Below are 25,226 nucleotides of genomic sequence, written 5' to 3'. Positions count from 1 at the left end.
AATGTGAAAATGCTGCCCCCTATCCTAGAGAAGTTAACCAACCATGCTATTTTGTTTGTTTTTTCGGTAACACATCCGCTACGCTGATCCTCAACAAGAGGGCCCCTCGGGTGCATGCTCAGTCCCCTCCTGTACTCCCTGTTCACTCATGACTGCACAGTCAGGCATGACTCCAACACCATCATTAAGTTTGCTGATGATGCAACAGTGGTAGGCCTGATCACCGACAACGATGAGACAGCCTATGGGAAGGAGGTCAGAGACCTGACTGTGGTGCAAGGACAACAACCTCTCCCTCAACATGATCAAGACAAAGGAGATGATTGTGGACTACAGGAAAAGGAGGACAGAGCACGCCCCCATTCTCATTGACGGGGCTGTAGTGGAGCAGGTTGAGAGTTCCTTGGCGTCCACATCTCCAACAAACTAACATGGTCCAAGCACACTAAGATAGTCGTGAAGTGGGCACGACAAAACCTATTCCCCCTCATGAGACTGAAAAGATTTGGCATGGGTCCTCAGATCCTCAAAAGGTTTTATAGCTGCACCACCGAGAGCATCATGACGGGTTGCATCACTGCCTGGTATGCCCTCCCCTTCTACGCTGCTGCTACTCTCTGTTATCTATGCATAGTCACTTTAGTAATTCTACCTACATGTACAAATTACCTCGACCACCAGTGCCCCGGCACATTGACTCTGTACCGGTACCCCCTGTATATAGCCCCCTATTGTTATTTACTGCTGTTCTTTAATAATTTGTTATTCTTATCTCTTTTTTAAAAATATATATTTTCTTAAAACTGCAATGTTGATTAAGGGCTTTTAAGTAAGCATTTCACTGTAAGGTCTACAACTGTTCTATTCGGCACATTTGATGGCGTATGGCTGCAGAATGCTGTGGTAGCCATGCTGGTTAAGTGTGCCTTGAATTGTAAATAAATCACTGACAGTGTCACCAGCAAAGCACCCCTACACTATCACACCCCCTCCTCCATGCTTCACGGTGGGAAACACGTGCAGAGATGAACCGTTCACCTACTCTGCGTCTCACAAAGACACAAAGACACGGCGGTTGGACCAAATATCGCAAATTTGGACTCATCAGACCAAAGGACATATTTCCACCGGTCTAATGTCCATTGCTCGTGTTTCTTGGCCCAAGCAAGTCTCTTCTTATTGATGTCCTTTTAGTATTGGTGTCTTTGCAGCAATTCGACCATGAAGGCCTGATTCACGCAGTCTCCTGTGAACAGTTGATGTTGAGATGTTTCTGTTACTTGAACTCTGAAGCATTTATTTGGACTGCAATCTGAGGTGCAGTTAACTCTAATGAACTTGTCCTCTGCAGCAGAGGCGGTCCTCATGAGACCCAGTTTTGTCATAGTGCTTGATGGTTTTAGCGACTGCACTTGAAGAAACTTTCAAACTTTCAAATTACCAAATAGGGCTATCTTCTGCATACCACCCCTACCTTGTCACAACACAACTGATTGGCTCAAACGCGTTAAGAAGGGAAGAAATCCCACAAATAAACTTTCAACAAGGCACACCTGTTAATTGAAATGCATTCCAGGTGACTACCTCATGAAGCTGGTTGAGAGAATGTCAAGAGTTTGCAAAGCTGTCATCAAGGCAAAGCGTGGCTACTTTGAAGAATCTGAAATATATTTTCATTTGTTTAACACTTTTTTTGGTTACTAAATGATTCCATGTGTTATTTCATAGTTTTGATGTCTTCACTATTATTCTACAATGTAGAAAATAGTACAAATAAAGAAAAACCCTTGAATGAGTTGGTGTGTTGGTATTATATATATATAAACTCAATATTAGGAAGGTGTTCTTAATGTTTTGTACACTCAGTGCATGTGATCTTATACAATGTAAGCAAGGTTTTAAATTATTATATTTTAGTAAAATATTATATCTGTTTGGGCTTCTTGTGGTCAATTTGCAGTCTACAAATTATTTGTAGTTCTGGCCCCCTGACCATCTGCTCAAGAAGAAATCGGCCTGCGGCTGGATCTAGTTGATGATCTCTGGTGTACTGTGTGTGAGTGAGTGCAACCACTAGAGAGAGGGTGAGTTAGAGAATGAGACGGAGTGAGCGAAAGGGAGGGAGAAAGAGGTTGCGTTTTCTCCCTGTGCTGCTGATACAAGATTCTGGAACCTGTCCAATGGGAACAGCTAATCTAGTAACTCTATATCTACGCTGCAGGGTGGCAGAGGGGGATCTGCTCCAGTTACTGAAGGTGGGACCAGCAGCATATGTTTTTTCATTGTTGGATATAAAAGACTGCCCAATGTGCACACACACATTGGAGGACAGCTGTGGCTTCCTTGGCCCTCAGTTCTTCTCATATTTCCTTGCCAGCTCAGCTCATGCAGCTGAGTTAAATAGTTAAATAAATGTTCAATTAAAACATTTAAAAATGCAGCAGGAAAGGGAGTGTGTGTGTCACTCCCCACAGCAGCAGACAACCTTGGTCTCAGCAACCCAATCCTCCACAGCCTGCCCACTTTTTCCTAGCCTGTCTGCCCAAGGACAGTGATGGCCTGAGGGGAAGACACAGGCATACTCAGCCCCAGCCACATGACCAGGCCTGTGTCCCGCACAGGATAGATTTGTTGGAATGGTAACAGAGCATGTTAATATCCATAGCCTTATTGGCATTACTGCACTCAATACTGTCAAACTGTGTGTGTGTGGACCACAAGTGTGGCTGATAAGATAAATGGAGAATGTTCTGTTAAAATCCTATTGGTGAACTCTGAACCCACTCTTCCCCTCCTGCTCACTCTGTTTTGCTCTCTCGCTCTTCTGCTCTCTCTGTTTTTTACCTCCCTTTCAATTTAAGGGCTTTATTGGCATGGGCATCATATGTTTACATTGCAAAAGCAAGTGAAGTAGATAATAAACAATACAAATAAACAGTGAACATTTAAATTAAATAAATTAAATAAACATAAATATGGGTTGTATTTACAATGGTGTTTGTTCTTCACTGGTTTCCCTTTTTTGTGGCAATAAGTCACACATCTTGCTGCTGTGATGGCACACTGGTATCTATCTATCTATCTATCTATCTTATCTATCTATATATATATATATAGCAGGTTTGTTGTGCTTAAACAGATGCCCGCACACACGTCAACACACCTTTGTTTTACTATCCTTGTGGAGACCAAACAGTTGATTCCCATCCAAAATCCTATTTTCCCTAACCTTAACTCTACACCTAATCCTTAACCCCTAACGTAACCCTAATTGTAAACCTAAGCCTAAAATGAGTTTTTCCTCATGGGGACTGGCAGAATGTCCCCACTTGTCTTCAGGTCCCCACAACGATAGTAAAACTAAGAAAACACATGCGCCTGCTCTCTCACTCACTCACTCACACACACTCCTCCATTAACTACATTTGTTTTAATGAGATCAACTCCAGCCGAGATGAGAAGAGAACCAGGTCATACCCGTGCAACACACACCCACACTTAAACCTGACATCAAAGCGTCCCTGCCTTCGCCCTGCTAGGTACATGGTGGGTGTTAGGGCATGTGGGGGGCGAAAGGTGGGGGAGACTAATCTTTCATCGCCTAACACACACACACACAGTGTTTCATCGATTTTCATTGGTAGATTAGTGGTTGACTGGTGAGGGGGGGTGCTGCTATATGCGTTGGCCTGGGGCATATTTGAGGGCACAGATAGAAATGTCATTAGAACTGATGTGATTCCTCACTCTTCATGACAGAGAGGCATGTCTGTTCTACACTATATTTGTATCTGATCGTTCTTTGACGTCGTGCCCTACTGACTGGCACCTGTACGCCTGGAGGTAATTTGAGCCTATAAGCTTAGGCTGGACATGGTGAGTGTATGTGCACTTGGGAGGGGGTGTCAGGGTGGGGGTTGGGTGAACTGCAGTCACAGATCCAGACAGTCATTGATTGAATGATTCCAGGGATTCCTGCAATGCGCTCATGCCATCAGGAATGACAGAGGAATTTTAAGGATGACCGAGATGTGTGTCTAGACAGACAGCTGGTGTCTCAAGTGTATGCAGTTGAGCTAATGATCTCCGAGGGAGTGAAAGAGAAAGGTACAGTACATGACCAAAACTATGTGGACACCTGCTCGTCGAACATCTCATTCCAAAATCCTGGGCGTTAATATGGAGTGGGTTCCCCCGTTTTGCTGCTGTTAGTGTCCACTGTTCTGGGAAGGCTTACCACTAGATGTTGGAACATTGCTGCAGGGACTTGCTTCCGTTCAGCCACGAGCATTAGTGAGGTCGGGCACTGATGTTGAGCGATTAGGCCTGGCTCGCAGTCGCTTCAGCACCTCGGCGGTCCCGTTCTGTGAGCTTGTGTGGCCTACCACTTTGCGGCTGAGCCGTTGTTGCTTCACAATAACAGCACTTACAGTTGACCGGGGCATCTCTAGCAGGGCAGAAATTTGATGAACTGACTTGTTGTAAAGGTGGCCTCCTATGACTGTGCCACATTGAAAGTCACTGAGCTCTTCAATACGGGCCATTCTACTGCCAATGTTGTCTATGGAGTTTGCATGGCTGTGTGCTCAATTTTATACACCTGTCAGCAACGGGTATGCCTCAAATAGCCTAATCCACTAACTTGAAGGCGTGTCTACATAGTTTTGTATATATAGTGTAGATGGCTGGAGAGATGAATAGCTAGATATTCTTGGTCTTCTTCTTGTGTCTGTCTGATGTGAGGTTAGTGCTGTGTTAGGATGTTTTCATGATGTAGTGGATAACTGTATCCCATGTGTGAGAGACACACACACACACACACACACTGCACCCTTCACTTCTAGCTGGCAGTGTGTTATCGCTGTGTCCAGTACGGGATGGTGTGAGGGGGTTAGAAGGGGGGGGTCCCACTCTCGAGGGGAGTCACCGCGGCAACACAATGGGCAGGGAAACTGGCCTGAGGCAGAGAGAACAAGGTGTTTCCTATGACCTGGCTTACTGCTGTGTCAGCATGTGAGCACACACACACACACACACACACACACACACACACACACACACACTGATACACACACACACACACACACACTGATACACATAAACACACACACATACTGATACACATAAACACACACACTGATACACACATACTGATACACATAAACACACACACGGATACCCAAACCATACACTGATACACACATCATGCATGCACACACACACTGTATTCTACATGCATTTATGCATATTTACCATACACACATAAATCATACGCTAGCATATCCGCACAACACATAATTAATTGATACACTTACACACATACAGTAGATCCTACACAGATGGATGCACACACAACACAGCCATACCATTGGACCAGGCAGGTATGTGTTGCTATGAAATGTGGCCAGTTCTCCCAGCCTGCTGGCCTTTTCACCTCCCATCACACTCAGCCAGCCAGCCTGCCTCGGCCAATCACTGCAGCCACTGGACTAGATCTGTCACTGCAGCCCACCAATCACATCACAGGACACAACCACATGACGAACACTGCTGTTACTTAGGGTGTGGCCAGTCTGAGGACACTGATGGGGAGGTCAGTGTGTGTGTGTGCGCGTATGACTGCTATGTCTATATTTAGCTGGTACTGTGGATTTGAAGTTGACCTCTGTGTTGTCATTTTAGCCACAGTAGATGGCCTTGACAAATGATGGATGTGTGTGTGTGTGTGTGTCTGCTTCTGCATTTGCATCTGTGTGGGTATGTATGTATAAGCGTGTGTGTATTAATGCATTTTGCTTGCAATTAAGGAAAGCAGTATTCATGTTTGGATGTTAAATTCATGTTTGATGCGTGCTTTATGAAGGCCCTAGCTGAGTACTGAGGGGAGGTGCGCTGACTGCAGTATTCCTCTACTCATCATAAATATTAGATTCAAAGGAGGCGTAGTTTATTTATGAGCGGTGCTATTTTAGCACACCCGTCACGGCCTCTCACGCATACTCTTGCAGCGTAAGGATTGGACTTCTCACGGTCTGTGTGTCCATGTGTTGGTAGCATGTACAATACCAGTCCATACTGGAATAATAACATGGTCACAACAACACAACGTACTTACTCCAGCCCAACTGTACCAATCTCAACATAAGGAAGCTAGCATGTCGCTATGTGAGCAACATTGGACTAGAAGTGACTAGCGAGACAATTACAAGTTACTTGTTTACGCCTGGCCACCTAAAACGTGTGTGTGTGTGTGGGTCCAGTGCTGACCTTTGCCCTCTGTGCAGGCCCTGCCAGCCAACCCTGAGGAGTGTGTGATGGAGAAGATGAAGAGGTTTAAGCGGCGTCTGTCTCTGACGCTGCGCTCCAGCCACACCATAGACGAGTCTCTGTCTGAACTGGCCGAGCAGATGACCATCGAGGACGGCGGCAACAAGGACAATGGTCAGTAGCGTGTGTGTGTTTGTGTGTGTGTGTGAGAGTGAGTGAGTATTAGAGATTGTATTAGTAAACAAACAGAGCACACACGCTCCAGTGCTCTGTGCCAGTCCCAGTGATAAGAGGCTGATAATGTTACTATTCTGAAGTGACTCTTGGCTGAATGCCAGTAGAGAAGGATACAGCCAGCTAGTGGACACACACACTAGGGCCCTTTGGTCACCCCGAGGATACAGTTTAAATGTTTGATGTAGCTGGCAGCCAACAGTATCCTTTCTTGCCATCTGAAGTGATTTAATTTGATGGCTAATGAGAGTTTAAAGAGATGGTGTGCCAATGGCCAGAGGGAGACCGAGAGAACAGAGTGAGAGACATGGAGAGGGAGAAAGAGGGGAAATTGACACACAGGGAAGGCGAGCAGCAGTGTGAATGATAGTGTCCTAGAGAGTAGCTCTTTATGTCCTTATGTAACAACAGAAGCAGCCTGGTGGGATGAAACACGTACCGGGGGAAAAACACAACGCAGGAGGACGGCAGGTGATGCTGCCACACTGTTTGTGGGAAAGACATCACACAGAAAAGGAAAACACGCACACATAAACAAACAGACATTTTGGGCTGTTGAAGTATGAAGCTAAAATCCTCTGGCCTACTTTAGGTTGCATAAGGGTTATTTTCTACTGTTTTTATATAAAACAAGGAAGCACTCTGTTTACTGAATTCTGCTCAACAGAAGACTGAACAGTATATGAACTACTTGTTTTATAATGACTGATTGATTCATTGGTAGAATGCGTGATGAATCGGATGGATGGATAGATGGGCTGATTGATTGACATATCGACTAATTGATTGACATATTGTTTCTCCTTGCAGAGCCAATCGTGCGTAACGGGCGACCGCCCTCCTCCCACAGCATGCACTCGTTCCTGCACCAGTACACCGGCTCCTTCAAGAAGCCCCCCCTCCGCAGGCCACACAGTGTCATCGGAGGAAGCCTGGGTTCCTTCATGACCTTCCCCAGCAACGGCAGCCGCCTCGGTGAGTTACACAGAGAGAGAAACAAACAGACTCGGAGATGCACAAGCACGTATATACTAACGGCACACATGCTTGCACACACACTCATTCAAACATGCAGGCATATTTACTAATGACACACCCACTAGCAGCACCACTATAAGCAGCCTGTTCTCCTTCATGGCCATGCCACCCAGCTGCCAAGGTGAGTTGCCGTGGAGACGGGCATGCTCGTGCCTGTGCACCAGGAAGTGACTGAGAAAGAGCAGATGGCAACAGAGGACAAACAGGAAGTGAGTCATAGCCCTTGAGAGTTCTGTCCTGACACGGTCATGGTGTGACTTTTCATCACACACAACACCAGACTCGTCTGTCTCGATCTCCAACCTTCCTCGCAATTAAGTGTGTTTTGTACGACTCGACCTTTCTCATTCTACACTGTGTTTGTGCGGGTGTATATTTGTGTCTAAAAGTTTGATGTTTGTGTGCATATGGGATTCATTCATTTGTGTGTGTCTGAGGACAAACGTCTTCCCTGCATGTTCGCTGAGCCATCACCATGACGATAGCTGTTCCTTGCTGTTCTCTGGTCTCCAGGGTGAGCCAACTATTATGGTCTGCGGTCTAGCCGATAAGTTTTCGCGAAGAGCTTCTACTCAGACTGAACTCTGTCCCAGTTAGAGTTACATGGGTTTGGCGATTTTGGGGGGGGAACAGACAACCAGGCAAGTCTATCTGGGACAAGATGGAACTAGATTAAAACACACTGTCACACTATGTTAAATGCCTGGTTAGCTCAAACAACAGAGTGTGAGAGAGCGAGGGAGAAATAGGGCCAAGGAGAGGAAAGCGAGTGGAGTTGGAAAGAAAGGAGGGGTATTTGGTAGGCAGAGCAGAGGATAGACGGCTAGAGAGAAAAGCAGAAAGGAGAGGGGGGGGGGGGGGGGGGGGTGACAGTAGTGTGCTGGATGATATGATGACAGGCTGCTGGGCTGGAGGTGTTGACACTGATGACAGAGAGAATATGTACCAGCAGACTCAGATACAGCTACTCATTAACACTGTGTGTGTGTGTGTGTGTGTGTGTGTGTGTGTGTGTGTGTGTGTGTGTGTAAATGCATGTATGTTTAGTGTGTGTGTTCATTAGTCCACCCCCCCACTACGCACCATGATCTACACCAGAGGCAGTGGTTTTAGTTTTATGACCCTGGAGGAAGCAGAGTTGGTTAGTGTTTCATCTTTGGCCTGTGGGGTGAGAGGGGGAAGGGGTGAGAGAAGGAGAGAGGGACTGCAGGATGATGAAAGAAGGGAACTTGAGAGAGAAGGAGAGGTTGTAGGGTCGGGACCAGGCCATAAACTAACTGTTGACAGAATGAGAGAAAGCACTCCTTCTCTCTGTAATGTGTCTAACTTATTCTCTCCTATTCTTACTAAAACAGCAGACTACTGACTCAGTTTGACACACGCTATAGCAAGTCCTTGCCATGTTTATCTCATCGCGAGTGTCATTTGCCAGGCAAAATGTTGAAATTGAGCAAGTTCAGCTTCTAAACTCTAACTCTTCCTCCCTCTTTCTCCTCTTCCTCTCCTCCAAAGACATCGTCCATGAGAACCTGAAGATGGGCTCAGACGGGGAGAGTGACCAGGCGTCTGGGACGTCGTCAGACGAGGTGCAGTCGCCCACCGGAGTGTGTCTGAGGAACAGGGTGCAGCGGCGTATCTCCATGGAGGTACACAAACACAGCTGGCAGGGTGGGAAGTAGGAGCTGGTTCAGGCCACGAACAGTTAGACTGACTGACTGACTAATGGAATGGTGTCATGAGACAGTAATCTGTGGCACGCTTGGCCTCTGACTGCTGACATTCCAGACGATCCCCTGCCACATAGCTGGTCAACAATCCTGAGTGGAACCTCGGACAGGGAGTGGGATGGAGACCGAGAGAGAGACTGCTCCACTTAGCTCAGCGAGAACCTGGGATTTAAAGCCTTTAAAAAGCAACTAATCCCTTTTGAAAATGTACTGATGTGGCATTAGTATGAATCAAACAGTTGTTCTAGTGTCAACATTTACTACAAAGTGTAAATAGGATAATTTTGGTCATAAAGGTAGTCTCATCCGTGCGTCACAACGGTAAAGGAAGGTTGAGTTTTAATTTGACCATGTCCAATTGCCCACTAACATGGGGTGATCAGCTGCGGTGATTTCTCTCTATCCAATAACATAAACAGTGACAGACCTGCCCAGCAGCTCCGACTTTGTTTACATAAGACAATGCATTGCGCATTTTTTTACTTGAAAAATACTGCACCAAACACATTGGTAGGAGGTAAAATTGCCTAACTAAAACATCCACGGCAACAACTTTAATTCTATTTAATTACAGATTTCTTTTCATGAAAGACAAACACCTCCAATACTGAAATCCGGTTTTTCTTATAAGCAACAGAAAAACACACGTACCAATCGGCGTATGTTCAGTCACTCTTTAAGGCTGGGGATGTTTTTCCTTTCGTCTCCGTGACTCTTTTTTTCTGTGTGTGTAAGCTGTGTTCTTTTTGCTATTTTCTATGTGAGTGAATGCTGTGAAGTATGACCTTAGTTCCTGGTGTCCCATGGACTATAACTATTCTACGGATAATAGATTTAGTGCTTGTCTCACTGGTTCTGTTTACGGAGTTCCTATAGAATCACTGGTAGGAACGCTGTTTCCTCAGCCTGGTGACATTCTGCCACCTGGTGGTCAGTCTGGAGAAATGTAAGCAGTACTTTACCTATATATCAGTATTATGTTATTGCACGCACGCGCACACAGGGATTGACCTATTTCTCCTTGATGCCAAGTGTTTATCATATTAGTCTGAGCGGAGACACGAGGCACTTGACCTTTAGATGGGAATCATCAGACATCTGAATAATCTCTCTCTCTCACACACACGTCATCTCGGTTACTACAGCTTACCAGATCCACACAAACACTCATGTGGGTACATATCATTCTGCCCAATTGTTCCCTTTGAAGCGGTGTGTTGATGGGGTTAGTAAGCTGTAACAATACACTGATTCATATCACTATCTATAGAGAGAACATGATGCTCTCTTTTCATCTACTTCTATGGGTGAGAGATGGCAGGCGGTATGCAAGTGTGTTACGTGATATCCATGGTGGGTGGGGGTGTGTGTGTCAATAGTGTGTGTGAAGATGCTTGTTTTTTGCTTTCTCTTCTTCAATAACGATTGTTTTCATGTATGGATCATTTTTCTAGAAGCGCCTCTATTCTTCTGTCTCTCTTTCTGGGGTGAGTGGGAGGAGAGGAGAGAGTCATTTCTAGGACAAAGTGTGTGGGTGTAATCATGGAGATGGCTACACGTCTCACACAGACAGACGCCGTATTCGATAGGACTCATGATATATGTGATGTGTATGTTACGTCTCTAACCCGTGTGTATGTGTGTGTGTGTGTGTAGGACCTGAACAAGCGTCTGTCTCTGCCTGCTGACATCCGTATCCCTGACGGTTACCTGGAGAAGCTGCAGCTGAGCAGCCCTACCTTCGACCAGCCCCTCAGCCGACTCTCACGCAGGGCCTCCCTGGTACGTGTGTGTGTGAGAGAGCGATTGAAGGAATATAACATTATTGCCCGACAGCGATCAGGTACCGCCCTCCTTTCTGGTTGTCTCCATGGCAACAGGCATGAGGTTGAATTAGACTGTCTCTGTATGTAATCTTGTGCAGTGAATGAAGGTATCCTGTACAAACGTCATTCAACACAGAAAAAAAGACCGAAACAACATGGAAGACGATCTCTTTATTTCTGTTTTTCAGTCGGAGATTGGTTTTGGGAAGCTGGAGACCTACATCAAACTGGACAAACTGGGAGAGGTCAGAGAACACACACAAACACTCCTATAAACTCCGAAAACATGTTTTTCACAAGAGGTTCCTGAATGTGATTTAGTTTTGACTCCGGTCATAACCAGTTAGTTTTTTCTATAGGGGACCTATGCTACAGTGTTTAAGGGGCGCAGTAAGCTGACTGACAACCTGGTGGCGCTAAAGGAGATCAGGCTGGAGCACGAAGAGGGAGCACCCTGCACCGCCATCAGAGAAGGTGAGTCTATACCTCTCTGCCTTTCCTCCTCTCTATCACTTTATCCCCCCTTATCTTCCTCTCCCTCATCCTCCCATTACTGATTTCAATGCCACATTGTCTTTTGTTTTTTTCTTGCTCTTCGCTCTTTCTCATTCACTATTATTCCTCCTCTTTGTCAATATATTACCCCTTCTCTCCCTCATCCCGCTCTTTCCCTCTCTCCAGTGTCGTTACTGAAGGACCTGAAACATGCCAACATCGTGACCTTACATGACATCGTCCACACAGACAAGAGTCTGACGCTGGTCTTCGAGTACCTGGTGAGAATCACTTACTACCTGACTCTGTTCACACTGCATGCTGGCCATTGTAGTCAAAAATCTGCCCTAATTATCTGAGGAGTTTCTAGTCCTAAGTAGGCTGTTGTACATGTACTTCCTGTCTTGTCTGACTGACTGCTGACCTCACTTCCGGTGCAGGATAAAGACCTGAAGCAGTACATGGACGACTGTGGGAACATCATGAGCATGCACAACGTCAAGGTGAGTATGACCTAGCACTCACTGTACTGTACTGTAAGTCACTTTAAATAAAAGCCCTTGCATAATAGTGGTTAACATTGCATGTGTTTGTGCGGTTCTAGATCTTCTTGTTCCAGATTTTGCGGGGGTTGGCGTACTGCCACAAGCGGAAGGTTCTCCACAGAGACCTAAAGCCCCAGAACCTGCTCATCAATGAGAGAGGGGAACTCAAACTGGCTGACTTTGGTCTGGCGCGGGCTAAGTCTGTCCCCACTAAAACGTACTCCAACGAGGTGGTGACTCTGTGGTACCGGCCACCTGACGTCCTGCTAGGCTCCTCCGAGTACTCTACACAGATTGACATGTGGTAAGAACACTACATCCTAACAACCTAAGAAAATCCTACTCTGGAGGTCCGGAGTACTGCTGGTTTTCTCTTCTACCTGATCATTAATTGCACCCACCTGGTGTCCCAGGTCTAAATCAGTCCCTTATTCGAGGGGAAGAATAAAATAAATAAAAAAGCGATGGAACTGGCTTCGAGGTCCAGATTTAAGGCCCTTACACCCTAGGAACTACAACCACTTCATTCAATGAATTTTACACACATACACTTTGAGTAAGAGCTATACATCCTAACACCTTCATCCTACTCCCTAGCCTCTATTTTTGATGTGTGTGTGTGATTTTTTTTTTCTCTCTGTGTGTAGGGGTGTGGGGTGTATATTTTATGAGATGGCTGCAGGTCGGCCCCTGTTTCCTGGCTCCACCGTAGAGGACGAGCTCCACCTCATATTCAGACTGCTGGGTGAGGACAGAGTACAGCCTGATTTGGATGTTACAGCCTAACTAACCCACTGACCTAGCGCCACCTAGTGTCTGCTACAGGGACGAACACACACCCACAGAACTCTCTAAATAAGCAGGAGAGTCCTCAGACATGCTTCTGCTGATGGGGACACTATTTGAGTGTTAACTAAACGTTGATAGAGCATTATCTAAAGACTGTCCTCTCTCTTATTTCTTCAGGCACGCCATCAGAGGACAGCTGGCCAGGGATCTCTGGCGTCGACGAGTTCAAATCCTACAACTTCCCCAAATACAAACCTCAGCCCTTCATCAACCATGCACCCAGGTAGCGTGTGTGTGTGCGCGCGCGTCCCTGAGTGTGTTTGAGAGCGCACGTTTCTGTGTGGGTGTGTGAATGCGTTTAGTCAGTGCAGGAGGCAGGAAATCCTGTGGAACTTTAGTGAAGCAACTGTTCACTTCCTTCCTCTGAAGTTCCCATCAGTCATCACCGACTGACAGTAAACCCTGTGATTCTCGCTCTCCTTTTCAGGCTGGACACAGAAGGCATTGAACTGGTGTTATCGTTTCTGAAAGTGAGTTTCTCTGTCTACATTTTCCACACACTGTGTAACCTACGCAGTTATACTCTGAATCACTGGCATGCAGTACTGATAAAATAGCAACAGGGGGCACAGTAGTCACTTCTGCCTTACTGATTCTGTTTTGTTGTTGCTTTACTGTCAGTGTAGTGTGTTAACTGTTGGTCTCCCTCCTCTCCAGTACGAGTCCAAGGAGAGGACCTCAGCAGATGAAGCTATGAAGCAGGCCTACTTCAAGAGCCTGGGGGCACGGGTCCACACACTGCACGAGAGTGAGTCTCTAAACCTGGGGATGGTCTAGTCCTCTGAATGGCCTGGAGATACTCACACATAATTACAAATCTCTCTCTGCTCTCCATCTCTCTCTCGCTCAGGTGTATCAATATTCACTCTGAAGGATATCCAACTGCAGAGAGACCCTGGCTATCGGAACTCCTCAAACCTAGAGTCAGGTGTGTATAAAACAAACACACACACACACACACACACACACACACACACACACACACACACACACACACACACACACACACACACACACACACACACACACACACACACACACACACACACACACACACACACACACCTCACCTGGAGCTTTATAACTGTTATGACATACATGGAACACTCCTCTCTCTCTCTCTCTCTCTCTTTTATTCACTCCATCTCTCCAGGCAACAGCAAGAACAGAAGACAGAGCATGCTCTTCTAGACTTTCTGCTCCTGGGTGGAGCTCTTTCCTGTTGCTATAGTAACGGACTCTCGCTTGAGATGAGACTGAATGGGACAGAGCCCCCTCCTCCCTCTCGCATGAGCCCCTCACCCCTGGACAGACCCCCCCCACCCCCATAGAGTGAGTGAGTCTGGAGTTGATTGGGGAGGGAGAGATGAACTACGTTTATTTATTTGAAGATATGGAAGGGGGTGGAGTGGTATATTTTGCTGCTATACTACTACTGTCTGTATTTAACACGCAGTTTGTGTATATGATGATGTGAACTCAGACACCATGCACAACCGACAAGTCGCTAAGGTTACTATTGTTATTGTAAATGATGAATTATGGTTATTATGATTCCACTGATGATCTCGATGTTGTTTATCATAGCTGTTAACTTTGCTGTTTTGCATGTCATGGTGTTCAGAGACTGAATGCCTTTTTAGCATTTTTCTTTCCTCAAGTACTTTCTCAAGCTTCCTCTGATGGTGGTGTTTAACTGAAATGAGACCAGACCAGTCCAAACTGGGAGAGAGGGACTGGACTGGGAGTGTCTGGTCCGCAACTGGAAATCTGTCCTCTGAACCGAAGCAATTCCCAGCCTCCCTCTCCTATCTCCTTGACCTAGAACATTTCAGGGGCCAGACGGTGCTTTAGGAAGGAGTCAAAATGGGGTTGAGATGGGGTCCAGTCATTGGAAGAGCACAACGACCCTCAGAGCCTCTTAGCCAACGAATGGGACCACAGCAGAAGGTCGAGTTTGACTCCCCAGGACATTTCTGTCATGGCAACATGGAAGCGATGATTAGGGAGGAGAGAAACACAGGAGCGTCGCAGGAAGTGATGTGACCTCCCACAGGAACGCATCAGTCCCCACCCCTCCTCCGTTTCCCCCAGGATGGTCTTGACTTAAGTTCTTGTATGCAAGATATACATTTTCTCTTCTTGCCTTTTGGAGGTCTACAATACTGGTTGTTTTTGTGCGTCATCAATAACCTGTAAGCAGTTTCTAGTTTTTTGAATGGCTCTCTACTCTGTAGCTGCCATGGGAGTGGGGTTGTACCATGATTTCAGGGCACTACTAGGATGACTGGTGTTTTAAAATGGCTGACTTGATTTGACAGTATTATTAAGAGATTTTTGTTTTCTATGTTTGACCTTTGGTCTTTGACCTCTCCTTGTGAATACAGTGTCAGTGTGGCATGTCAAGGGGCAGAAGCTTCGCCTCTCAAAGGAGAAAAAAATATTTGTTTCAGTCTGCATTGGACCTCAAGTTTCTTTTTTCCAGCGTTTGTACACATTTCAAATTGAAATTTTAAATAGACTTAACAAGCCGCTGTGTGTGTTTTCAGCTGACAGTGATGTATATTAATATTGTAATACTGTACTTTTTCAAGTTTAAAAATGATCTGAGCTTACCTGAGGGTGTGTGTGTGCGCCAGACATATGGAACTCCTGCTGTGGTGTAAACTCAACCTCTCTGGAACACTGACAGTTGTCCTGTAATTATTTATTTCTCATAACCATCACAGTAAAATTAGTCTGTTTGATAAATACACTTGTCCTTGTCTTTATTGTGGTTTTCTTGAATAGCATTCAATGCTTCATGTTTATTTAAAACCGTGTGTAAGACATTTTTACTTGACTCTCAGACCGCAAAAAAATAGCAAATCATTGAGAATACATTTGTATCAATTCCTTTATAAAAAAAAAAAATAACCAAAAGCTGTTCAATATTGAACTGGAATTTCGTCTATAAAAAAAAAAACGTTTTAAAGCTTGAAAATAAAACATTTACATAAGTCTTACATTTGAGAAGGCACAGCCGGTACAAGGTAATAATGCATATAAAGTGTAATACAATACAAAACCATAGAAAAACACTTAGACAGAACAATACAACCAGGTTCACAGCCTCAAATGAACATATCAACCACTATACAATGATACAAACATTTATAACCACGCCCTGTCTCTTTTATAAAGCGTTATAACCATACGCCAGGCATTTGATAAAGGGCTGACAAGGTACAATGCATGGGACAGCATTCTGGCATTGTGAAGTGGATAAATATGGGATAGAAAATGTTTTCAAGATGGATGAGATCCAAACTAAACACAAGAAAGTTTACAAAAAATCTGTTTCAACTAAGATAAAGAAAATGTATCTTCAAGTCAATGATATTGACGCAGTTAAAGGCTGATCCAGTAGGTTTGCAGCAGTGTCCTGATTTTTGCTGGCTTAACCTACATTTGGCCTCGAGTCCTGCTGTGTCGGGGTCCAGGATTTGAAAATGCGTGGACTGGGCATATTTGTTCTGGTCGGGCCTGATTTAAGCCTGTTTTGGTCCAGTTGGTAGTAGAGTCCAGTAGGGTATGGTACTGTCCTCCAGGAGGATCAGGACATATGTGGGCTGTGGGATAGCAGTAGGGGGGAGGAGGTGTCCAGGCTGGACAGGGGGACTGGGATGGGCCCATTCAGGAGGGTGGGGAACTACAGACAGGCAGAGAGACAGACAGATGGACAAAGGACAAGACTGCTGAGATCCACTGTCAGATAGGAAATACCACACATTAATAATAATAATGCCCCCCATATTATACTGAGGTAAAGTACATTAATCTATATCCCTATTCTAGTGTTATACATGTGTACTACTACTACAAATGATAACTTTATTTTGAAAGAACTCCAGCCCAAACTCTGGGTAACTCTGGAGACGCTGACTGGGTTTAAGAATTCCCTAAAATGGTGGCCGAGGTATTTTAACGCCCATCCCTCCTGACGATGGGAGGAGAGGCACTTCCTGTTGTGAGAGGGCTGATGGGAGTGGGTGGGGCTCCTGACCACCCCCCCCCCTCCCGAGCAGGAAGCAGCCCCCCCACTCCTCGTCTACACCAGAAAGGAAACATCTGTAGCTTATTTTGAAACCCATGCACACAGTGAATCACACACATACACACACTTAAGTATAATCACAGCGAACCGCTCACACACACAGAACTAAATAGCGGCAGTGTCATGTGACTGTTGTTGAGAAAATGAGGCTGTTTGGAGGAAATCTTCTGTCTTAGCAAAGGTTGCAAAATTCAGGGAACTTTCCAAATAAAATCTGGTTTTCCAGAAGTCCTGGATGGAGGATTGCAGATTTACTGCTTATTCCCTCCTGGTTCCGGGACCCTCCAACCGGGATTTCGGGAAACAAGGGATTTTATTGAACGTTCCCGGAATTTTGCAACCCTAGTTGTAGCTCAAACTTCTAACTCAGACTGTCAGAATTCACTATCCCTCCTTTGTCTACCAGTTAGAGTGGAGCCCTTTCCCTCTCGGCTCAGTACGAACAAGCATATAAATACTATACTGTCCTCCCCCTTTCTGTCACCCATCCCACAACGTTCCCCTCTGTCCCTCCCTCTCCTCAACTCCCTTCCATCAGTCTTCACTCCAGGTGGTGTCACTTTTTCTTTCCTTTCTCCTCTCTCTATTCTCTTTTAGAGAGAGTGTGTGTGTGTCTTACCTGGAACAGGGGTCCATGGCCCTGCAGGTGAGCGGGGCTCAGGGGTCCTACGGGACTCAGGCTGCTCCAGAAATGGATACTGGACAGCAGGGGACTGGGGGTGAGGATGAGACCTGAGGGAGTCTAAAGGGGGAGAACAAAGAGTTTATGGAGAACGTGAGAGAGATTTCAATTTGTTCAATGTTCTGTTGGTGTTTTTCTTGGTGATCTGTAAAATGAGCTAGCTGAGTATGAACACACAACACAGAGATGTAATTTCTCCCTGTGGTTATTCAGTCCTGCTGTGCTGCCACTGTTTGTTTTAGTAAAACACCGGAACCAGGAGGGTAGAGAGAGCTTCATACCCTGCTTTGGGGGGACAGAGGGGGGAGAGTGAGTTCAAGGCTGACTTTGGGAACTCTCTTGAGGTCACAGAACTTGGAAAACTAGGTTCCAGCTGAGAAGTTACATATGACATCAATTTCTCTCCATCTTGCCTCCCTATTGCTCTCTCTTCCTGACTTAATATATCTGTTTATAGGGGGGGGGTTTATGTGGGTAAGGAATGATGTATGCTATTTTAATGTGTTGTTTTGTAGTGGCCCAATAAAGAGGGGTTTTAGGTAGAGAGAATCTATCTCTCTATCCGTGGTATTACAACAGCCCTTACCTCACGCCGGCGATTCAAGAGCTTTAGAAACATATGGCTTCACTTACAGACCTCCCTACCCTCCCTTCTCTCCTTCTCCCCTCCCTTCTTTTCACTCTCTCTTCAGCTTACCTCTCTCCCTCCCTCTCTCCACGTTACTAGTCTCGCTCCCCACCCACTCCCTCTTTTCCGCTTACCTCTTTCACTCGTTCCCTCATTTCCTCTCTCCGTCTCTCCTCAATAACTCTTTCTTCCCTCCCTCCCTCTCCTCTCCTCTCCCTACCCTGCCTGTTTCAGGGTAAGGACAGACAGTTCCAGAGAGACTCAGGGATAAGTCATGTATTTTCCCCAAATGTCATTACACACATAAATCAGCACGCGCACACAGAGGGTGAGGGTGGAGCGAGTGTATGCTTTTGTGTTCAGGGCTAACCTGGGAAAAGATTGTGAGTGAGGGTGGTACTGACCTGTGCAGTGAAGAAGGCTGGTGTTAGGGACCCTGAGGGCAGTGCAGGACTGTTGAGGGCGATAGAGCCAATGTCATTGGCTGTCAGGAGCAGGGAGGGTGCGGATATCTCCAGGCCTTTAGGCTTCCTGGTTTTTGGCGGGACGCTATTGGCTAAGCCCCTCTTCTCTGGTGTGGGTGTGGCCTGGCCACGATCTCTGTGACCAGATGATAGGTTAAGGGGTTGAGCGCTCTGCTCTAATTCGTCAGTCTCAGGGGCGGGGCTCCGTGCCCTCCAGAGTGTGTGTGTGGGGCTGTGTGATGGGGAGGAGGAGCAGGACGAGGAGTGGGCTAGCCTTGGGGAAGGTTTGGATGAATAGTAGCCCTCATTGGAGGAAGGGAGCGGGGATGACGGCAGAGACACCACCGGCAGTGCAACGCCCTTATGGCTGCGGTTCTGAACAAAGCGAATCACCGTGCCACTGTCGTCATGGTGATCATGTCGAGGCTCCACCTTGATTGGACGGAGTAAATCAGGGGGGCGGAGGAGGTCCTGGGGATGCTGGAGGGAGCTGACGGTAAAGGAGGAGTAGAGGCCTGAGTGGAGGTACTCGTTCCTCCCTGGGGGGCCACCCCTCACCCCCTCCTCATCCCCCTCCCCCTCTGACAGGGCCCCACCAGCCTCATCACACACCCGCACCCCCATCTCCACCGCCGCGGGGTCCATCTTCAGGATCTCCGGGAAGGACACAAATTTGTACACAAACTTCTGGCCAATCACCTTCTTGATGATGTTCTGGAGGAGGAAGAGGGAAGTAGGAGTTTAAGCATCATATATTATACAGTAATAACAGTGTAATGTTAACATGCATGCCGTGATGTTATATGGTGGTTTGACCTGTAGAATTGGTACAGACATGTTCATGCTGTGTAGAGATATTTGGTATTTATTAGGATCCCCATTAGCCGCTGCAAATGCATCAGCTACTCTTCCTGGGGTCCACATGACATAATACATAGTACAGAACATTATCAGTATATACACACAATATCTAGGTCTAAAACATAATACAAATCACAATAAAATATATATCTATATAAAATGGCTGTGTCTTGTCACAGTCCCCTTTGTGCAGGTGTTATTTATATGTTTTTTTTTATGTGTTTATTGCTAGTTTGAGTTACCTGTGGTGGCAGAGAGTTCCATCTAGTCATGGCTCTATTTAATACTGTGCGTTTCCCAGCCTCTGTTCTGGACCTGGGGACTGTGAAGAGACCTCTGGTTGCATGTCTTGTTGTACTGAACTGTCTGCTTGAACAGACAGTTCAGTACCTTCAACATATCAATACCTCGCATAAAGACCAATAGTGACGCAGTCAATCTCTCCTCAACTTTCCATCCGTGTACATCCAAGTGTGAATACATGCTGCCTTGACCAACTGCAATTGACCTATGTCCTTCTTTGCCGCTCATGACCACACAGCTGGGCAGTAGTCCAGTTGCGACAAAACTAGGGCCTGTAGGACACGTCTGGTCGACTGAGAAGGCAGAGCAACGCCCTATCATGGACAGACCTCTTCCCATTTTAGCAACCATTGAGTCTATATGTTTTGACCATGACAGCTTGCTATCTAGGGTTACACAGAGCAGTTTAGTCCCTTCAACTTGCTCAATGGCCACATTACGCAATAAAATAACTAAATGAGGTTGAGCAAGTGATTTGTCCCGAGAAATTATGCTTTTCGTTTTTGAGATATTTAGCAACAGCCTATTGCTAGTTACTCTTTCTAAAACTGACTGGAGCTCAATGTTAAGTGTTTCAGTTATTTATTTGACTGTTGTAGCCGACGTGTATGCTGTTGAATCGTCAGCGTACATAGACACACAGGCTTTAGTCAAGGTCAGTGGAAGGTCATTTGTAAAAATAGAAAACAATAATGGCCTTAGCTGGTTGCCCTGTGGTATACCACACTCAACTGAATTTGCATGAGAGAGGCTTCCATTAACAAAAACCCTCTGTTCTATTAGATAGGTAACTCTCAATCCATAATAAGGCAGAGGATACAAATAACACCTACATTTTTTCAGCAATAGGTTATGATCAATGACATTAAAAGCTGCACTGAAGTCTAACAAAACAGCTCCCCCAATCTTCTTCCTATCAATTACTTTCAGCCAACCATCAGTAATTTGTGTCAATGCCAAGCATGTTGAGTGTCCATCAGTATAAGCATGCTGAAAGTCTGTTGTTAATTGGTTTTCTGTAAAATAACTTTATATTTGATCAAATGTTTTTCCAAATGTTTGCTAAGCACTTGTAACAAGCTGATTGGTCGGCTGTTTGAACCATTAAAGGGTGCTCTGCTATTCTTGGGTAGCGGAATGACCTTTGCCCCCCTCAATGTCTGAGGGCACACAGTCTTCTAGGCTTAAATTGAAGATGTGGCAAACGAGTCACAATGTATTCCGCTACCAACCTCAGCAATTTACCATCCAGGTTGTCTCTACCGGTTGGTTTGTCCTTATTTATAGATAGCAACCATTTTTCACCCTTCCATACCCACTTTGTGGAACTCAAAACTACAGTTCTTGTCTTTCATTATTTGGCCCATTATGCATGAATAGGAAGACTCAGCATTTGGTGTTTGCATGTCATACCTAAGTTTGCTAATCTTGTCAACAACAACAAATATTAAAAGTGGTTGGCAATATCAAAGGGTTTTGTGATGAACAAGCTATCTGCCTTAATGAAAGATGAAGCCGAGTTTGCTTTTTTGCATCAAATTTCATTAAAGTACTCCTGAGCTTTTTACTATCATTCTTTATACAATTTATCTTAGTTCCATAGTATAGTTTCTTCATTTTGTTTAGCTACATGATTTCTCAACTCACTGTATGTTTGTGAAGGGTTTATACAATGTTGGTGTACCTTGTCGTCCGTACCAGCAGGCGTGTGTTTGGTGTTTGTGTAGTGCCAACGTAATCTATGGGAGTTGTACCTTGTCATAGTAGTAACGCAGGGCGCGGCTCAGCTTGTCATAGTTCATGTTGGTCTTGTTCTTCCTCAGGCCCCACAGCTTGGCCACCTCTTCTGACTTGAGCAGTTTAAACTCCCCGTCGTTAGACGTCCAGCAGATCAGGTGCTTGTGGCTCTGGTCCAATAACAGCTGCAGCAGGAACTGCCACAACGTGATGGCACTCTCCATGACTGGAGAGAGAGGGAGAAAGAGAGAGAGGCCATCATCGTCAGTTGTACTCCAAGTACAACAAGTACAAAAGCCTCCGCCATGTTCCGCCCCGAACCTAGAAGGCGTTTCCTGCACCATAAAAATCCTACCCATAAAGACAGAAAACACACCAACAACACATTTAGATCATCACTACAGCAGACACTGGAGTCACAGTATTATGCTACTCCTGGCATCATGTGCCAGATCCGGTGCCAACCAATGTACTGTCTATAAACATATGTATGCCTATGGGGCCAAGTGCCAGCCAGCGACATCATACATCTCATATTACAATATGTTGAAGTGGGGAATAAAAGCCATTACTGCATATGTAATGAGACACACCAGTGGCTGTGTAAAACTTTCACTCGCTGGAGAGCTTGGCTGGCTGCCTAAATGATAAGAAGACGGGTCAACTCAGCAGCTCTTTGTGAATGAGGGGCTGCCTGGCAGCTTTAGTACATCAGACAAGTCAGAGAAGCTTGTCCACTCAAACTCTATGCCACTCCACTAACACGCATGCACACTCGGTCACTTGCACTCACTCACTCATACGCTGTGCTTTGTGACTGTGTGCTTCTTAGTAGTAATTATGTTTCATTATAGGTCAAAATAAAGAGTTCAAGTGTGTGTGATTGTGTCAGAGATCAGGGACTTGGTGCTGCCAACTATGGCCAGATGGGTGGAGCTAAGGATGTTTCCGTGGTGACGAGAGGATGTGGTCAGTGCCCCTCTGCGAAGACAGGCCACAGCCCAACGACACTATTTACCTTGACTTCACTGTCCGTCTGTCTCACACTCCACACAGACAACTTTCTGTGCACCTCTCTCTCTCTCCCTCTAACTCTCTCACACACCCATACACACACACACACACATTCCCCTTGTCTGTTTGAAAAAACTGAACAGAGTATCCTGCTTTCCTTCCTCCTCCAGAGACCATCCAGGAGAGGAAAAAGGTGAATACCCCCTCTGGCTCCGTTTCCTGAGGAGGTCTCCTGTGTGTGTGTGTGTGTGTGTGTGTGTGTGTGTGTGTGTGTGTGTGTGTGTGTGTGTGTGTGTGTGTGTGTGTGTGTGTGTGTGTGTGTGTGTGTGATGGGAGACCATAAAGCTGTCTAAATGAGGACTTCCTCTCATTCTGCTACAGGGCGTCTTCCCAGGGAAAGACCAGTCCCAACTCAAAGGTAGGAATTCCTGTCACCGGGAACCATCGGAAACACAGGGACCTCACAGTTGGGACAAATGGACGGGTTTCCTCCTCGCCTCGCTCTGGTACGGCAACACACACCACCCATTTCCTATTCCACAACAACATATGGAGAATGCATTGCATACATGTATGTACTCTGGGTCTCCCCCAGGACATGCTGTGGCATGATGCATGATGGATTTAGTCTTTGATGTTCCATAGTGACAAGGGTTAACTAGCCAAGCTCAGAGACAAAACAGCAGGATCTGTTCATTTGGGGATATCCTTAGCAATAGTAAGGAAACATGCAACTCTGCATTGCCTGATAAACACTGGATTGGTGCAACTAAAAATACTGTTACCATAGATTTACATATGTTTTATTGCAGCATTGAATATGTCCTTGTTATTTATTTGTACTGTATGGGATGATAGGCCCACAGCACAGTGTCTCTCCTCCTGGACAAGTAGGTACACGCACGCACGCACGCACGCACGCACGCACGCACGCACGCACGCACGCACGCACGCACACACACACACACACACACACACACACACACACACACACACACACACACACACACACACACACACACACACACACACACACACACACACACACACACACACACACACTACTTGTAGCTTCTGGTAGGGATGATTTATTTTGTTGATGGGGAGTTTCTAGTATCTTATAACAGTGTTATGACACAGAGACATAAATCATACAGCTGGTCCTCTGGACAGGCTTCTCCAGTATCGAACAACGATACTACGCGCTCCTGTCGCTAGCACGTACTGTTCAACCACCAGTGATATCACAAAACATCATAGGCTATATAATGCCTCTGGTCGCTGTATCGTACCAAACGCCGCATATAGACGTTCTAAAGTCTCAAAAAAGTATGGGTTATCACGGGTGGAACGCCGGGCTCGGGTCTGTGCAGAATCATCGGTGTTGGAGAGCCTGGAACACTCAAACGGTTCTTTGTTAGCCCCATGACTCATTTTCAAGATGTTGTCTGCTGCCAGTTTCAATCCGGAAGCGCATGGCAATTAGTCTGTTGAGTCCAGACAAACCAGAAAGTCTACTATAGTTTTTAAAGGGCCATGAGCATTTCCACACCAACAGCTACTTTGAGTTGCCAAATGCATCACAATAAACAAGAAATTGCGCGAGAAAACCAGACTTGAGCACCATGACAGACCCGAGCGATTTGAGTGACATCCAATGTGTGAATAACGGAGTAGCCCAATGTTAGCAAACATCAAAACGAAAATAAATGTAACTTTTTAATAGCGTACTTTTATGAATAGAAGGAAACACATACTTTTTACGAAAATGTATACATGTGTGCCAAGATAGCGTAACAAATCGGGGATATACTACCAGCATCTATCGACTATCGTCCCCTAAATTTCAAGTTCATTGTGATGACCGAGTTATATCATATTTCCAAACTATATTTTCTGGTACAGAGTTTACTTCTAAGTCATCATCACTCAAACTCAGTGACTATCCTGGTTTAATAAAGTGAATATCATAGAGAAGCATGCCTCCACATACCCTGGTGTTAGACGTCTACTTTCCTTCCGTATATGTTTTTAAAGAGAATTCCGTATAATGCGCTGGTTTTCCATGCTGATGCCGTCTGGGCTGCGGCGCTCGAGACTGTAAGCGGATCCGGAGGTTTTTTTCTCCTTCTTCAGAGCAGGAAGTCGGAGCGCGCAGACATAGAGCCGGCTCACTTCCTCTTGCGCATTATTCCCCAGACTCTCGGCAGTCTGTGTAAACACGCTTTTCCTCCTCTCTGCGACCGCTTGCGCGCGCACACACAGTAATATTGTAATTCTGACTACTTGCGGGCCCAACTGACGTCACCTTCTTGGCAAGCACCTGGAGGCGTTTGTGTTCCTTCCTCCACACGCACATACAGCCTGAGTGCTCTCTCTCTCTGTGTGTGTGTGAAATCTCCTTGACATCTAATTATGGAAAGGCATTGGGCTAGTTGTTACATTCAATTTAAAAAAGTA

The 25,226-nt window shown here is 45.7% G+C and overlaps 2 protein-coding genes across 2 annotated transcripts in view; one reads left to right on the top strand and one right to left on the bottom strand.

The window, feature by feature from the left end:
• LOC120050053 (cyclin-dependent kinase 17) overlaps positions 1 to 15,440 on the top strand; it is a 44,388-nt gene extending 28,948 nt beyond the window's left edge. Inside the window, exons 2-16 of the mRNA XM_038996676.1 lie at positions 6,285 to 6,441; positions 7,312 to 7,476; positions 9,052 to 9,185; positions 10,923 to 11,048; positions 11,281 to 11,337; positions 11,452 to 11,566; positions 11,774 to 11,868; positions 12,028 to 12,090; positions 12,192 to 12,436; positions 12,780 to 12,877; positions 13,099 to 13,204; positions 13,409 to 13,451; positions 13,639 to 13,729; positions 13,832 to 13,909; positions 14,135 to 15,440. Coding sequence (XP_038852604.1) covers positions 6,315 to 6,441; positions 7,312 to 7,476; positions 9,052 to 9,185; positions 10,923 to 11,048; positions 11,281 to 11,337; positions 11,452 to 11,566; positions 11,774 to 11,868; positions 12,028 to 12,090; positions 12,192 to 12,436; positions 12,780 to 12,877; positions 13,099 to 13,204; positions 13,409 to 13,451; positions 13,639 to 13,729; positions 13,832 to 13,909; positions 14,135 to 14,172 — 1,581 coding nt within the window. The 5' untranslated portion in view covers positions 6,285 to 6,314 and the 3' untranslated portion in view covers positions 14,173 to 15,440. The remainder of the gene's footprint in view (positions 1 to 6,284; positions 6,442 to 7,311; positions 7,477 to 9,051; positions 9,186 to 10,922; positions 11,049 to 11,280; positions 11,338 to 11,451; positions 11,567 to 11,773; positions 11,869 to 12,027; positions 12,091 to 12,191; positions 12,437 to 12,779; positions 12,878 to 13,098; positions 13,205 to 13,408; positions 13,452 to 13,638; positions 13,730 to 13,831; positions 13,910 to 14,134) is intronic.
• A 279-nt stretch (positions 15,441 to 15,719) lies between these two features.
• Positions 15,720 to 25,003, bottom strand: LOC120050054 (ETS domain-containing protein Elk-3-like). The gene is made up of 5 exons (XM_038996677.1): positions 24,760 to 25,003; positions 21,770 to 21,978; positions 18,792 to 19,565; positions 17,697 to 17,819; positions 15,720 to 16,672 (listed from the first exon to the last, which is right to left on the bottom strand). The coding sequence occupies exons 2-5, from the start codon at positions 21,974 to 21,976 to the stop codon at positions 16,577 to 16,579; spliced, it is 1,200 nt and encodes a 399-aa protein (XP_038852605.1). The 5' UTR covers positions 21,977 to 21,978; positions 24,760 to 25,003; the 3' UTR covers positions 15,720 to 16,576.
• Between the last annotated feature and the right edge of the window lie 223 nt (positions 25,004 to 25,226).

The sequence above is a fragment of the Salvelinus namaycush genome, chromosome 6, assembly GCF_016432855.1.
Source record: "Salvelinus namaycush isolate Seneca chromosome 6, SaNama_1.0, whole genome shotgun sequence".
NCBI classification, from domain to species: Eukaryota; Metazoa; Chordata; class Actinopteri; order Salmoniformes; family Salmonidae; genus Salvelinus; species Salvelinus namaycush.
This window is presented reverse-complemented; position numbering and strand designations above follow the sequence as displayed.